General features: G+C 42.2%; 1 protein-coding gene across 2 annotated transcripts; it reads right to left on the bottom strand.

Annotated features, from left to right (window-relative positions):
• Positions 1 to 4,706: 4,706 nt before the first annotated feature.
• On the bottom strand, positions 4,707 to 10,038 carry LOC147980635 (Zinc finger C-x8-C-x5-C-x3-H type family protein). 2 transcript variants are annotated; one of them, XM_087513426.1, is made up of 8 exons: positions 9,695 to 10,035; positions 9,505 to 9,589; positions 9,019 to 9,159; positions 8,837 to 8,934; positions 7,409 to 7,597; positions 7,155 to 7,285; positions 6,965 to 7,067; positions 4,707 to 5,273 (listed from the first exon to the last, which is right to left on the bottom strand). In XM_087513426.1, the coding sequence occupies exons 1-8, from the start codon at positions 9,869 to 9,871 to the stop codon at positions 5,085 to 5,087; spliced, it is 1,113 nt and encodes a 370-aa protein (XP_087369552.1). In that variant the 5' UTR covers positions 9,872 to 10,035; the 3' UTR covers positions 4,707 to 5,084. The 2 variants fall into 2 exon arrangements, with proteins under 2 accessions (XP_087369552.1, XP_087369551.1); XM_087513425.1 differs by having other exon boundaries at positions 9,505 to 10,038.
• Between the last annotated feature and the right edge of the window lie 1,298 nt (positions 10,039 to 11,336).

Below are 11,336 nucleotides of genomic sequence, written 5' to 3'. Positions count from 1 at the left end.
AGCTCCTTATTAATGAGATTCGTTGAATAGGAGGCTCCTCCTCGTTACCTGATTCATCATAAGAAATAATAGGAGGATATTGGGAAGTCTCTTCCCTTTCATTAGTATTCTCTTCATCTTCTATTTGTTTTCTTTTCTTTATGTAGTTGGCAATATAAGGATTTTCAATACAATTCACCGCACAATACATATAAATTTCCTCTAGATCAAAATGAAGAACTCTATCAAGGGCAAATTTTGGAATATCCTTAGTTATACGTTTCATTTCTTCATAACCCAAGAGCAAACTAAGTTCATTATGATGTGCAAGGGAAATCAAGTCAACACAATTTTTGGACACGATACGATCATGAAACAATTTGCATTGGGTATTGAAATGATCATGTTCATTGCAAAGCTCACAAGTATGGCCAAGATAATTTAAATTTTCAGCACATTCATCTAGCTTTTCTTGCAACAATTTGGTTTCTAAGTACTTATGCCTCTTGCAATATCTATCTTCCCTATTTGGTGTGTACTTACAAACCCAATGTACTCCACAAAAATTGACATGTTTATAGGAGACATCATAACTAGTGCAATCATCATTAGTATCATGGATATTCAAAGAATTCATACTAACAACATTGCAATCATGCTCATCATTCACTTATTTAGTGCCAAACATTTTATAGATTTCTTCTTCTAGCACTTGAGCACAATTATCCTTTCCATCATACTCACGAAAGATATTAAAAAGGTGAAGCATATGAGACAAACTCAATTCCATTTTTTATAGTTTTCTTTTATAAACTAAACTAGTGATAAAACAAGAAACTAAAAGACTCGATTGCAAGATCTAAAGATATACCTTCAAGCACTCACCTCCCCGGCAACGGCGCCAGAAAAGAGCTTGATGTCTACTACATAACCTTCTTTTTGTAGACGTTGTTGGGCCTCCAAGTGCAGAGGTTTGTAGGACAGTAGCAAATTTCCCTCAAGTGGATGACCTAAGATTTATCAATCCGTAGGAGGCGTAGGATGAAGATGGTCTCTCTCAAGCAACCCTGCAACCAAATAACAAAGAGTCTCTTGTGTCCCCAACACACCCAATACAATGGTAAATTGTATAGGTGCACTAGTTCGGCGAAGAGATGGTGATACAAGTGCAATATGGATAGTAGATAATAGTTTTTGTAATCTGAAAATATAAAAACAGCAAGGTAACTAATGATAAAAGTGAGCATAAACGGTATTGCAATGATAGGAAACAAGGCCTAGGGTTCATACTTTCGCTAGTGCAAGTCCTCTCAACAATAATAACATAATTGTATCACATAACTATCCCTCAACATGCAACAAAGAGTCACTCCAAAGTCACTAATAGCGGAGAACAAACGAAGAGATTATGGTAGGGTACGAAACCACCTCAAAGTTATTCTTTCCAATCAATATGTTGGGCTATTCCTATAAGTGTCACAAACAGCCCTAGAGTTCGTACTAGAATAACACCTTAAGACACAAATCAACCAAAACCCTAATGTCACCTAGATACTCCAATGTCACCTCAAGTATCCGTGTGAATGATTATACGATATGCATCACACAATCTCAGATTCATCTATTCAACCAACACATAGAACCTCAAAGAGTGCCCCAAAGTTTCTACCGGAGAATCACGACGAAAACGTGTGCCAACCCCTATGGATAGGTTCATGGGCGGAACCCGCAAGTTGATCACCAAAACATACATCAAGTGAATCACGTGATATCCCATTGTCACCACAGATACGCACGGCAAGACATACATCAATTGTTCTCAAATCTTTAAAGACTCAATCCGATAAGATAACTTCAAAAGGGAAACTCAATCCATTACAAGAGAGTAGAGGGGGGAAGAAACATCATAGGATCCAAATATAATAGCAAATCTCGCGATACATCAAGATTGTATCACCTCAAGAACACGAGAGAGAGAGAGAGAGAGATCAAACACATAGCTACTGGTACATACCCTCAGCCCCGAGGGAGAACTACTCCCTCCTCGTCATGGAGAGCACCGGAATGATGAAGATGGCCACCGGAGAGGGATTGCCCCCTCCGGCAGGGTGCCGGAACGGGTCTAGATTGGCTTTCAGTGGCTACGGAGGCTTCTGGCGGCGGAACTCCCAATCTATTGTGCTCCCCGATGTTTTTAGGGTATATGGAGATATATAGGCAGAAGAAGTACGTCAGGGGGGCCACAAGGGGCCCACGAGGGTGGAGGGCACGCCCTAGGGGGGTGGGCGCGCCCCCTACCTCGTGGCTCCCTCGTTTCTTTCCTGACATGCACTCCAAGTCCATCAGGTTGCTTTCCTTCCAAAAATAAGTTCCGTGAAGTTTCAGGTCAATTGGACTCCGTTTGATTTTCCTTTTCTGCGATACTCTAAAACAAGGAAAAAACAGAAACTGGCACTGGGCTCTAGGTTAATAGGTTAGTCCCAAAAATAATATAAAAGTGGATAATAAAGCCCAACATTGTCCAAAACAGTAGATAATATAGCATGGAGCAATCAAAAATTATAGATACGTTGGAGACGTATCACCTCCCGCCGCCTTGCCGGTCCGGCGCCGACCCCCCCCCCCCCCAACCACCGCTAGATAGGCCATTCCCTCGCCGGAAAAGAGAGAGGGTTCCGCCGCGGCATCATCCACCCCGTTCCTGGGCGAGCTTTCCGGCGCTCCGGCCGTGCAGGGCGGGTTACCGACGGCTGCGCGCCTACCACGCCCGCTAGATGTTCGGTGATTTGTCTGCTCGGCGATGGACTCGAACGACGAGGAGGCGCTCGCGGCGCTGCTGGAGGAGGAAGGCGATGCCGAAGCCCGGGATGAAGAGCATCTCATGGTCGTCGCCGCCCTGGCCAGCCTGCTCGCGAGCAATGCAAAGCCACGGCGAGGTGGCTCGGCGTCGGGCCGGCTAAAGGCAAAGCAGAGGCATTGGCTGGAAGGCTATTGCTTGCTCTACTCCGACTACTTCACCGACGCTCCACTGCACGGCGACAAAGTGTTTCGTCGACGTTATCGAATGAGCTGAAAGCTCTTCCTCGGGATTGTGAATTCCATCCGAGAGTTCGACAGCTACTTCAAGTGCAAGAAGGATTGCACCGGCACACTTGGATTCACCTCACTTCAGAAGTGCACGACAGCTATGAGGATGCTTGCGGCATACGGAGCTCCCGGTGATTCACTAGAAGACTATGGGCGCATGGCCGAGTCCACGACCACTGAGTGTTTCTACAAGTTCTGCAGGGCAGTGGTGGTAGTGTTTGAACCGTAATACTTGTGATTACCCAATGCTGAAGACACTGCTCGGATCCTAACACAGAATGCAGCAAGAGGATTTCCTGGGATTGGAAATGGAAAAATTGTCCATTTGCATGGCAGAGGATGTACAAAGGCGCCAAGCGCGGTTGCAGTGTGGTACTTGAGATAGTGGCCACACACGACCTATGAATTTGGCACTCCTTTGGTATGCCAGGAACTCACAATGACATCAACGTACTGCAGTGCTCCCCTGTCTTTGCTAAGCTTGTTGAAGGTCATTCTCCTCCCGTGAACTTCGAGGTCAATGGGCGGCACTACAACAAGGGATACTACCTAGCAGATGGCATCTATCCGAGATGGTCCACATTTGTGAAGATTATCTCAAACTCTGTACCAAGAGGCAAGAACTCCCACTTTGCGAAGGTTCAGGAGGCTTGCAGGAAGAATGTCGAGCGGGCATTTAGTGTGCTCCAATCTCGATTTGTTGTTATCCGGTACCCCGCTCAGACCTGGTCAAAAGATCAAATGTGTGATGAAATATAAGTTTTTATTTGGTGAACTATTTTTTGAATTATATAATTTGTATTGAAATATTTGATTTCTACTTATTATCTATGATGAATATGATAAAAATAGCTTATGTTCAATTTGTGCCGAAACACGCTGAATACGGACTGAAATTGGTCGATTTGCGTTGATAGTGGGCCAATTTGCGTCGAAAATGGGCTAAAAATTGGTCAATTTGCGCCGAAAATGGGCCGAAATCGACGCCTGGGGCTGCGGCTGGGAACCCAATCACCTCCACGCTGATTTTTCAGCCGGCCCTATTTCAAGCCCATGGGGCCGAAGAGATGCTTAGAGCATCAGACCTCACAATGTGTAGCATCCGTCCTCGCCTCATGGGTCCCATATGAAACAAACAATTCCAAATATCCCAACTGATTCCAATCTTCCAATGCACTTGTCAGGAAGCATCTTTTACAGCCATATACTGGCATGTAGGTCCGTTTGTATTTTTTGATCGCTGGAGGCTGCCTCCAAGCATAGCGCCGTCGCTAGTGAATTTTAGCTTAGCAGCAGAGCACGTAGTGTATGGCGCCAGCGCCAAAGTGCGCAGCGATAGAGACGGCTATTTCGTACACTGTGGATGCAGTCACTCATCAAAAGTACACTCGAGAAAAGTTGAGATGAGCCAGGGAGAATGCACCTGCCACTCTGCCTAGGGCTTAAGTTACAGTTTGTGTATGCTGACACACGTTGCATTCTGACATCTGAGTAAGCCCTGGTTCTTGAAGATACGCCACATTAACGTATCCCGTCATTGAGTAAATCGTGGGAAAATAAAAAAGCAAAAAGCAAAATGGAATTTACAAAAAAGAAACCAACAGAAATGTGCTGATTCTCGATGCACAAACACCCCAAGGTGATCAAAGATACACAAATTCTCTTAAACAAAGGGGGTAAAAAGACTACAATCCTGGGCCACCACTTATAAATAGGTCCGCACCAAGGTTTTCCGTATAGGTTTTGCACGAGGCTAGAAAAACGTTGGTGCTGTTATTCACAAAGTAGCAAAATAACTCCCACAAAGACAACAAGGCAACACAGGAAACATCAAATGTCATGCGATCTTAACACTGGGCATCATCAGTTAATCATTGCTCCCTCAAAACAGATGATGATCATAGTCACTTGAAACTAATGTCCACTTGCATCTATGCTCCACCCTTTTGTGTCTAATAAAGCAAGTAGGCCGATTTGGAGCGCAAAAATGGAGTACGACTTCTCAATGACCTCCCTGTTCAAGATGATGTCCCCTCACCTGGTTCCCGAATTTGAATGGAAGTTCTTGACAGGCTTGCTTCGAGTTCATTTAATTCGTCAAGGTCTAGGTCATCGTCATCATCTAGATCTTCATCATCCGGCTCCTCATCAGCCTCCTTGCCATTAGAGGTTGATGAGCTTGGACCTTCATCCTGACTTTTCTTGCCCTGTGGAAGCAAGTTTAAAACATATACATCAATAGAGACTAACGTATTGAATAACATTTGTGTAGATCAGCGTGCATGTTTGTTATACTATGTTAAATTCCATACTAATGTATGCACTAAAGCAAATCGCTTTAAACTAGCACTATTGTATAACAAAAACTTTGCAGCATTGAATCCATAACACATGTACAATTCCAATTCTTACCACTAGATTCCAGGCCTGCTTATTTCCTTTTTTACATACCAAAGGCTAGGAGATATAGCAAGTTAACTATTTTTTCAAGAAATCATATAGCTAGTTAAAATTATATGGTACCAAATTAAATGCAAGATGAATCTCAAACAGTATAATCTCAGGTGTGTATGTAACACAAACAAAATCTTAGTGTGATGACAGATTACTTCTTTGATCCGTCCTTACAGTTTTGTCTATTAATTTATTTCTTGACAAGCATGCATAATGCACACTATCACCTCACGGGAATTGCTGACCAGACATGATGTTGATGGATCTACACCATTACCCACCCCCCTAACACTGCCCTTCAGGCCTTTCCCCTAGCCAAATTGATTTCTGGTCAGCCTATTCATTCTGATTCTCACTAGAATAAGTAGCCTTTTCTTTAGTCTATGAAGGTAACATAAGATGCAAGATAAAAATGGAATGACAATTAGAAGTCTCGATATTTCTTCATGGAGCCCCTTCTTGAACCTTAGATTTTAAAAACAAACACCCCTTTTGAATACCAAGATTTCTGACATCTTATTAAATTCTCAAATCGAATCAATTAAGAACCAATTCAAAATCAAACAACAAAAGAATAACACCACCTCATCCCAACTGGGCAAACCTTATGGGCAACAGAACCCTTAACCAAAATTTGGGCTAGCAAGAGGACAAATGGGTAGCTTGCTTGGGCTCAAACCAAACACACATCCCACATCGCACACATGTGTAGATATGCCAAATTATGTTTTAGGCATTTTAAAATTTTAAAGTAACAAAAAGTACAAATCACATCAGGAGTGGTGCTTCACATATTTCTTCTTTTATTAGTTTCTTTGAAAATATGCCGAGTATGACCATTCAAACTATTTTTTCCAGGACTACACAAGGGGACAGGATAGGCTCAAGTAGTTAAAGAGAGCATGTGCACGCAAGGGAACCTGTTGGAGTCTAATTTAGCTGTGACAGGATTGCTAAATTAGAGTAGTCCTAGTTGATACCACACGGTATGTGCAGTAAGCAACTTCAAAATTCAAGTTAAGATGATTTAGGTCGTTACATTAAAAAAAAAAGAGGAGTCCTAGTAGACTAAGAAAGGCTAAACTAGTCAGATCATGTTCCATAAAAGGAGTAGCCAAGAAAATTTGTTCAGCAAGAAAATAGAAAGAATTCTCCTTCTACCTCGCCTCACCTTGGAGGCAAATGGCCCTCCCTCAACTGAAAATCTAGTCCATAACAGACAGCTCAAGGTAACTACTTTGGAAGTTTCTGGGGCAGCAGAAACTATGACAAAATGTGGGAGTGGCTGCCCCCAGGTACTTTTAACAGAAATTATATCGTAGCTTTCTTGTTCTAAAGGCCAAGACTCATTCTGCTCTCACAATCAGATCATGCTAGGATATTTGTAATTGATCATCACACTGGTGAATAAACAGCCGATTTAGTAAAGGAGGGAAATTTTAACCTGTTCCTGGTTGGCTTGTGGCTCTTCACGTCTTTCATAAACTTCATATGCTTCAGCATCATCAATAAACACACTTGCATCGGCCATGAACAACTCGCGACCACTGGATACAAGAACAAGCACAGTTACATCAAGTACCACAAGGGCTCACAGGTCAAAACATGTCACTAAAAGAAGATAAGGTTATTACCTCATACGGTCATTCTTAGCCCTATCTGCCCTCAAGGCCGCCAGACCAGCTTCCTTTTCTTCTGCCTTCCTCCTTTTCCATTCCATGAACAATTCTGTAGTCATAGGGGTTGTGGTTTGAACCTTTCTGCGCTGTTAAATGAACAAGAAGTAGAGAATGTCACGGCAATGCCAAAAAAGTCATTTAGACAACAGACAAGGAACAAGAGTTTCACAGTTGCAGACAGGAAGGATTTATGCTAATCTTCATTTTACCTGGTCTTCAATCTCATCTTCAATTGCAACCTTTTTACTCTCTTCCTCTAGTAAGGCTTTCATCTGAGACTTTAGTACATAACCAGGCGGAAGGGCATGCCTGTAGCGGCACTCCTTGCCGCCATTTGGACAAACCCAAAACCACCCATACTGCTTCTTCTCCACAGCATCAAGAAAGTGCTTGCAAACCTACAGAAGAAAATAATTAGCAAAATCATCATCCTGCTAAAAAACACGAATGCTTTGAGGATGGGAAAACAAAGATAGCATTCCTAATTTCACTTAGTGGTACGTATCAATGGGGCGGACCAGAATCTGATAAATAGGAAAATAAGTAGTGTTTAATGCTGTGCTCAGCACTGTATTTTTGTTTTAACTCGGGATGGTGTCCTATGAGTGTTGTCCTTTAAACATAGTGAGACAATGCAAGTTTATAACAACCAAGTTAAACAATGAAAAAAAGAAATGGAGAAACTGATTATGTCGTCATAACAGGGTTATGATGCAAACACGATGAAAAATGTTAATTAGCATAGAACTGAAGAATTATTATCAGTATCAATGTATTCTTATGCAATATAAGTGAGTAAATCCGCTATCCACAAATAACAGAACCTCTTTAATGAGTTTTAGCATAGCAAGTGTGTTTAGTTACTACGTGATAATGTTGCTGCCTTCTGGAGATTATGATTGTGTATAATCAATGTGTCACAGAATTCTACTCGGAATCCTTGATAACAACAAATCTTAACCACACTGCGGCCTACAGAAGTTACAACATGCCTATAAATTAGATTATATCAATCTGATCACTTGTGAAAATAGACTAGGTGCGCCCATAGTGGCTCACTGGCTCTAGCAAGGTTTACAAGTCATTCCGAGGTTGAGAATCATAGACTTAAGCATAACTAAATGACACTAGTCAACACTGAAGTTGCGACTCATAGACTAGTCGACACTGAAGTGTAGTCGGCCCTGGAGTTGAGACTCATAGACTAGTCTATCGACTAGTCCTTGGACTCATAATCCATGGGCTCTAGCAACTAAAATAACTACTAATTGATGTGATTGGCCAAAAGAAATTGCATCTGCATCCAGATTAAAGAAAATCAACTGGAAATCATATACAGCGGAAAAATGGCTTATTGGCATCACAGGAAAATGCATGATAATAGGTGTAAAAAGCATTACTGCTTTATATTTGAAATGCATATATTCCTCCTAAAATAAGAGCGCAAAACATGAATTGAAGACAAAATATAAATAGTAAAATAGAACCAATAGAGTATCATCTAGCTCAAATATTACCAACGAGAACATCAGTACAAATTATTTATTCTTTTAGAGCAAAATGAAAGTTGAAAGTGACACATCATATAATGAGAAATGCTTGAAAAATGTGTATAACAGTTTCGGAATAGTGCATACAATATCAGTAGGTTTGTTCTGCTGGTACTCTGCGTTTTTTGATGCAATAACTTTCTCAAGGGTCTCCTGATCCCAGTCATCCATTGTATCTTCTTCCTCTGTACATGACAGAGGAACATGTGAATTTCTACCGAGAAAATTGAATGACTCCAATACGAAAGAAGTAACAATGATTTATTTACCTCCATCACGCTTGTCGCTGTAAATATCAATCTTCTCACCCTTCCTTTGGACATTCAGGTCGTGTGAGAACTTGCATTTAAAACCCTTCTGACATTGTCCAACCTTGAAGAACTCGCAAAGTATCGACTTGGGGTCGACACCTGCACAATAGCACACAACCAAAGCATGAGCATTTATCACAAGAATAGCAATCTTTTGAACAAACTACCAGTACCAAAATGTCCTGATGAAACATTGCAATTTCAATTTGCAATCTGCAGGACTTGAAAGAGCTAACATGTTTACATAGAAAGAACTGACCAAACCCTTCCTACATTAGAACAAATCAACACCAATCACCAGTATTATCAGAAGCACTTCCATACTACCGTATACACCAAAAATCAATTCACAACAACTTCATATCCACAGCAAGGGATTCTTGATAAATCCACTAGAAGAGACCTATACACTCAAAACTGGGTGACAAAGGGAGGAGGCCATACCAACGGGGACCTTGGGCTGGCTGACGGCGACCTTGAACAGATCGTTGAGCTCCTTCTCGCGCGCCTTCTCCTCCTCCTTCTTCTTCTGCGCATCCGCATCCACATCCACAAACAAGAAAAATAAAAGGTTAGAGGAGCAGAGCAATCGGATGAGGGTATTGACAGCTTCGATCTGAGTGTTCCCCCATGCCTTGGCGGCGGTCTTGGTCGGGTCGGGCTTGGGCTGGACGGACTGGTGCAGCGACTGGACGTACTTCTGGACGTTCTTGCTCTTGTTCTTGTTCTTGAGCCCGAAGGTCTTGTCCTCCACGACCTTCTGCTTCTTCGCGACGTCGGCCTTCGACGCCGCCGCCTTCTTCGGGGGCATCTTGCTCCGCTCCTCCTTCTAGCTCGGGCCCGGCTGGGGTGGGATTCGGGCGGCGGGAAGAGGACGCCGCGAGGGGAGGGGAGGGGAGGCGAGGGTTTCCTGGGTTTGGAGCTGGGAGGAGGAAGGGGGGCGGAGGTGGAGGCGGAGGCGAGGAAGAAAGTTCTAGAGATGGGAGTGGTCTCGTGGAGATGTGGAAAACCGAGGTTGCGCGATGGGCCAGGCTTTCAACCGGTTGGGTCGGGCCATGATCTTGTAAGGAATCCCGGTGTTGAAACAGGGCCTAATCACGCACAATGGGCTCTCGACGAGAATCTAGGAAATAATTGGCTACCCCCTGACAGTGCTCGAAAAAAAAAAGCTACCCCGTGACAATATGTTAGCTTTGACATGTCTCAAAAAAATATATGTTAGCTTTGACTGAAGTCGACCAAGTTTATAGAAAATAGTATAAACATTTATAGTAACAAATTTATACGACGTGAAAATATATGCAATGATGAATCCAATGGTATTGATTTAGTGGTGTATATGTTAATATATTTTTCTATAAAGTTTTGAAAGTATATAAAGTTTGATTTTAGACAAACCTAATATATATAATACAAAGTAAATAAAAATAAAGGGAGTACATATAGAACATAAGTAGTATTTTTCATGCATGCTGGGAGAAATATAGTTAGTGTGAATTGATGAGGTGGTATGTGTGATGAGTTAAGTATATAAATACTATCTCCGTCCCATAATACTTCCTCCGGTCCTTTTTACTCTGCATATAAGAATTGTCCGAAGTCAAACTTCGTAAAATTTGACTTATGTTGGAACTATGCCCTAGAGGCAATAATAAAATGATTATTATATTTCCTTGTTCATGATAATTGTCTATTGTTCATGCTTTAATTGTATTATCCGGAAATCGTAATACATGTGTGAATACATAGACCACAATGTGTCCCTAGTAAGCCTCTAGTTGACTAGCTCGTTGATCAACAGATAGTCATGGTTTCCTGGATATGGACATGGGGATGTCATTGATAACGGGATCACATCATTAGGAGAATGATGTGATGGACAAGACCCAATCCTAAACATAGCACAAGATCGTATAGTTCGTTTGCTAGAGTTTTTCCAATATCAAGTATCTTTCCCTTAGACCATGAGATCGTGTAACTCCCGGATAACGTAGGAGTGCTCTGGGTATACCAAACGTCACAACGTAACTGGGTGACTATAAAGGTGTACTACGGGTATCTCCGAAAGTGTCTGTTGGGTTGACACGGATCAAGACTGGGATTTGTCACTCCGTATGACGGAGAGGTATCTCTGGGTTCACTCGGTAATGCATCATCATAATGAGCTCAAAGTGACCAAGTGTATGGTCACGGGATCATGCATTACAGTACGAGTAAAGTGACTTGCCGGGAATGAGATTGAACGAGGTATTGGGATACCGACGATCGAATCTCGG

Source organism: Triticum urartu, chromosome 3A (assembly GCF_056163025.1).
Source record: "Triticum urartu cultivar PI428250 chromosome 3A, HENAU_Tu73, whole genome shotgun sequence".
In the NCBI taxonomy this organism is placed as follows: Eukaryota; Viridiplantae; Streptophyta; class Magnoliopsida; order Poales; family Poaceae; genus Triticum; species Triticum urartu.
The sequence above is the reverse complement of the archived record's forward strand: the minus strand, read 5'-3'. Positions and strand labels throughout refer to the sequence as shown.

What these genes read in the sequence shown, in the direction of transcription:
- LOC147980635 (XM_087513425.1), bottom strand. Translation starts at nt 9,871, where the DNA reads ATGCCCCCGAAGAAGGCGGCGGCGTCGAAGGCCGACGTCGCGAAGAAG. An exon ending in CAGCGACAAGCGTGATGGAG is followed by an intron (nt 8,935 to 9,018) that starts GTAAATAAATCA and finishes TGTCATGTACAG; the next exon opens with AGGAAGAAGATACAATGGAT. An exon ending in AGAACAAACCTACTGATATT is followed by an intron (nt 7,598 to 8,836) that starts GTATGCACTATT and finishes TTTCTTCTGTAG; the next exon opens with GTTTGCAAGCACTTTCTTGA.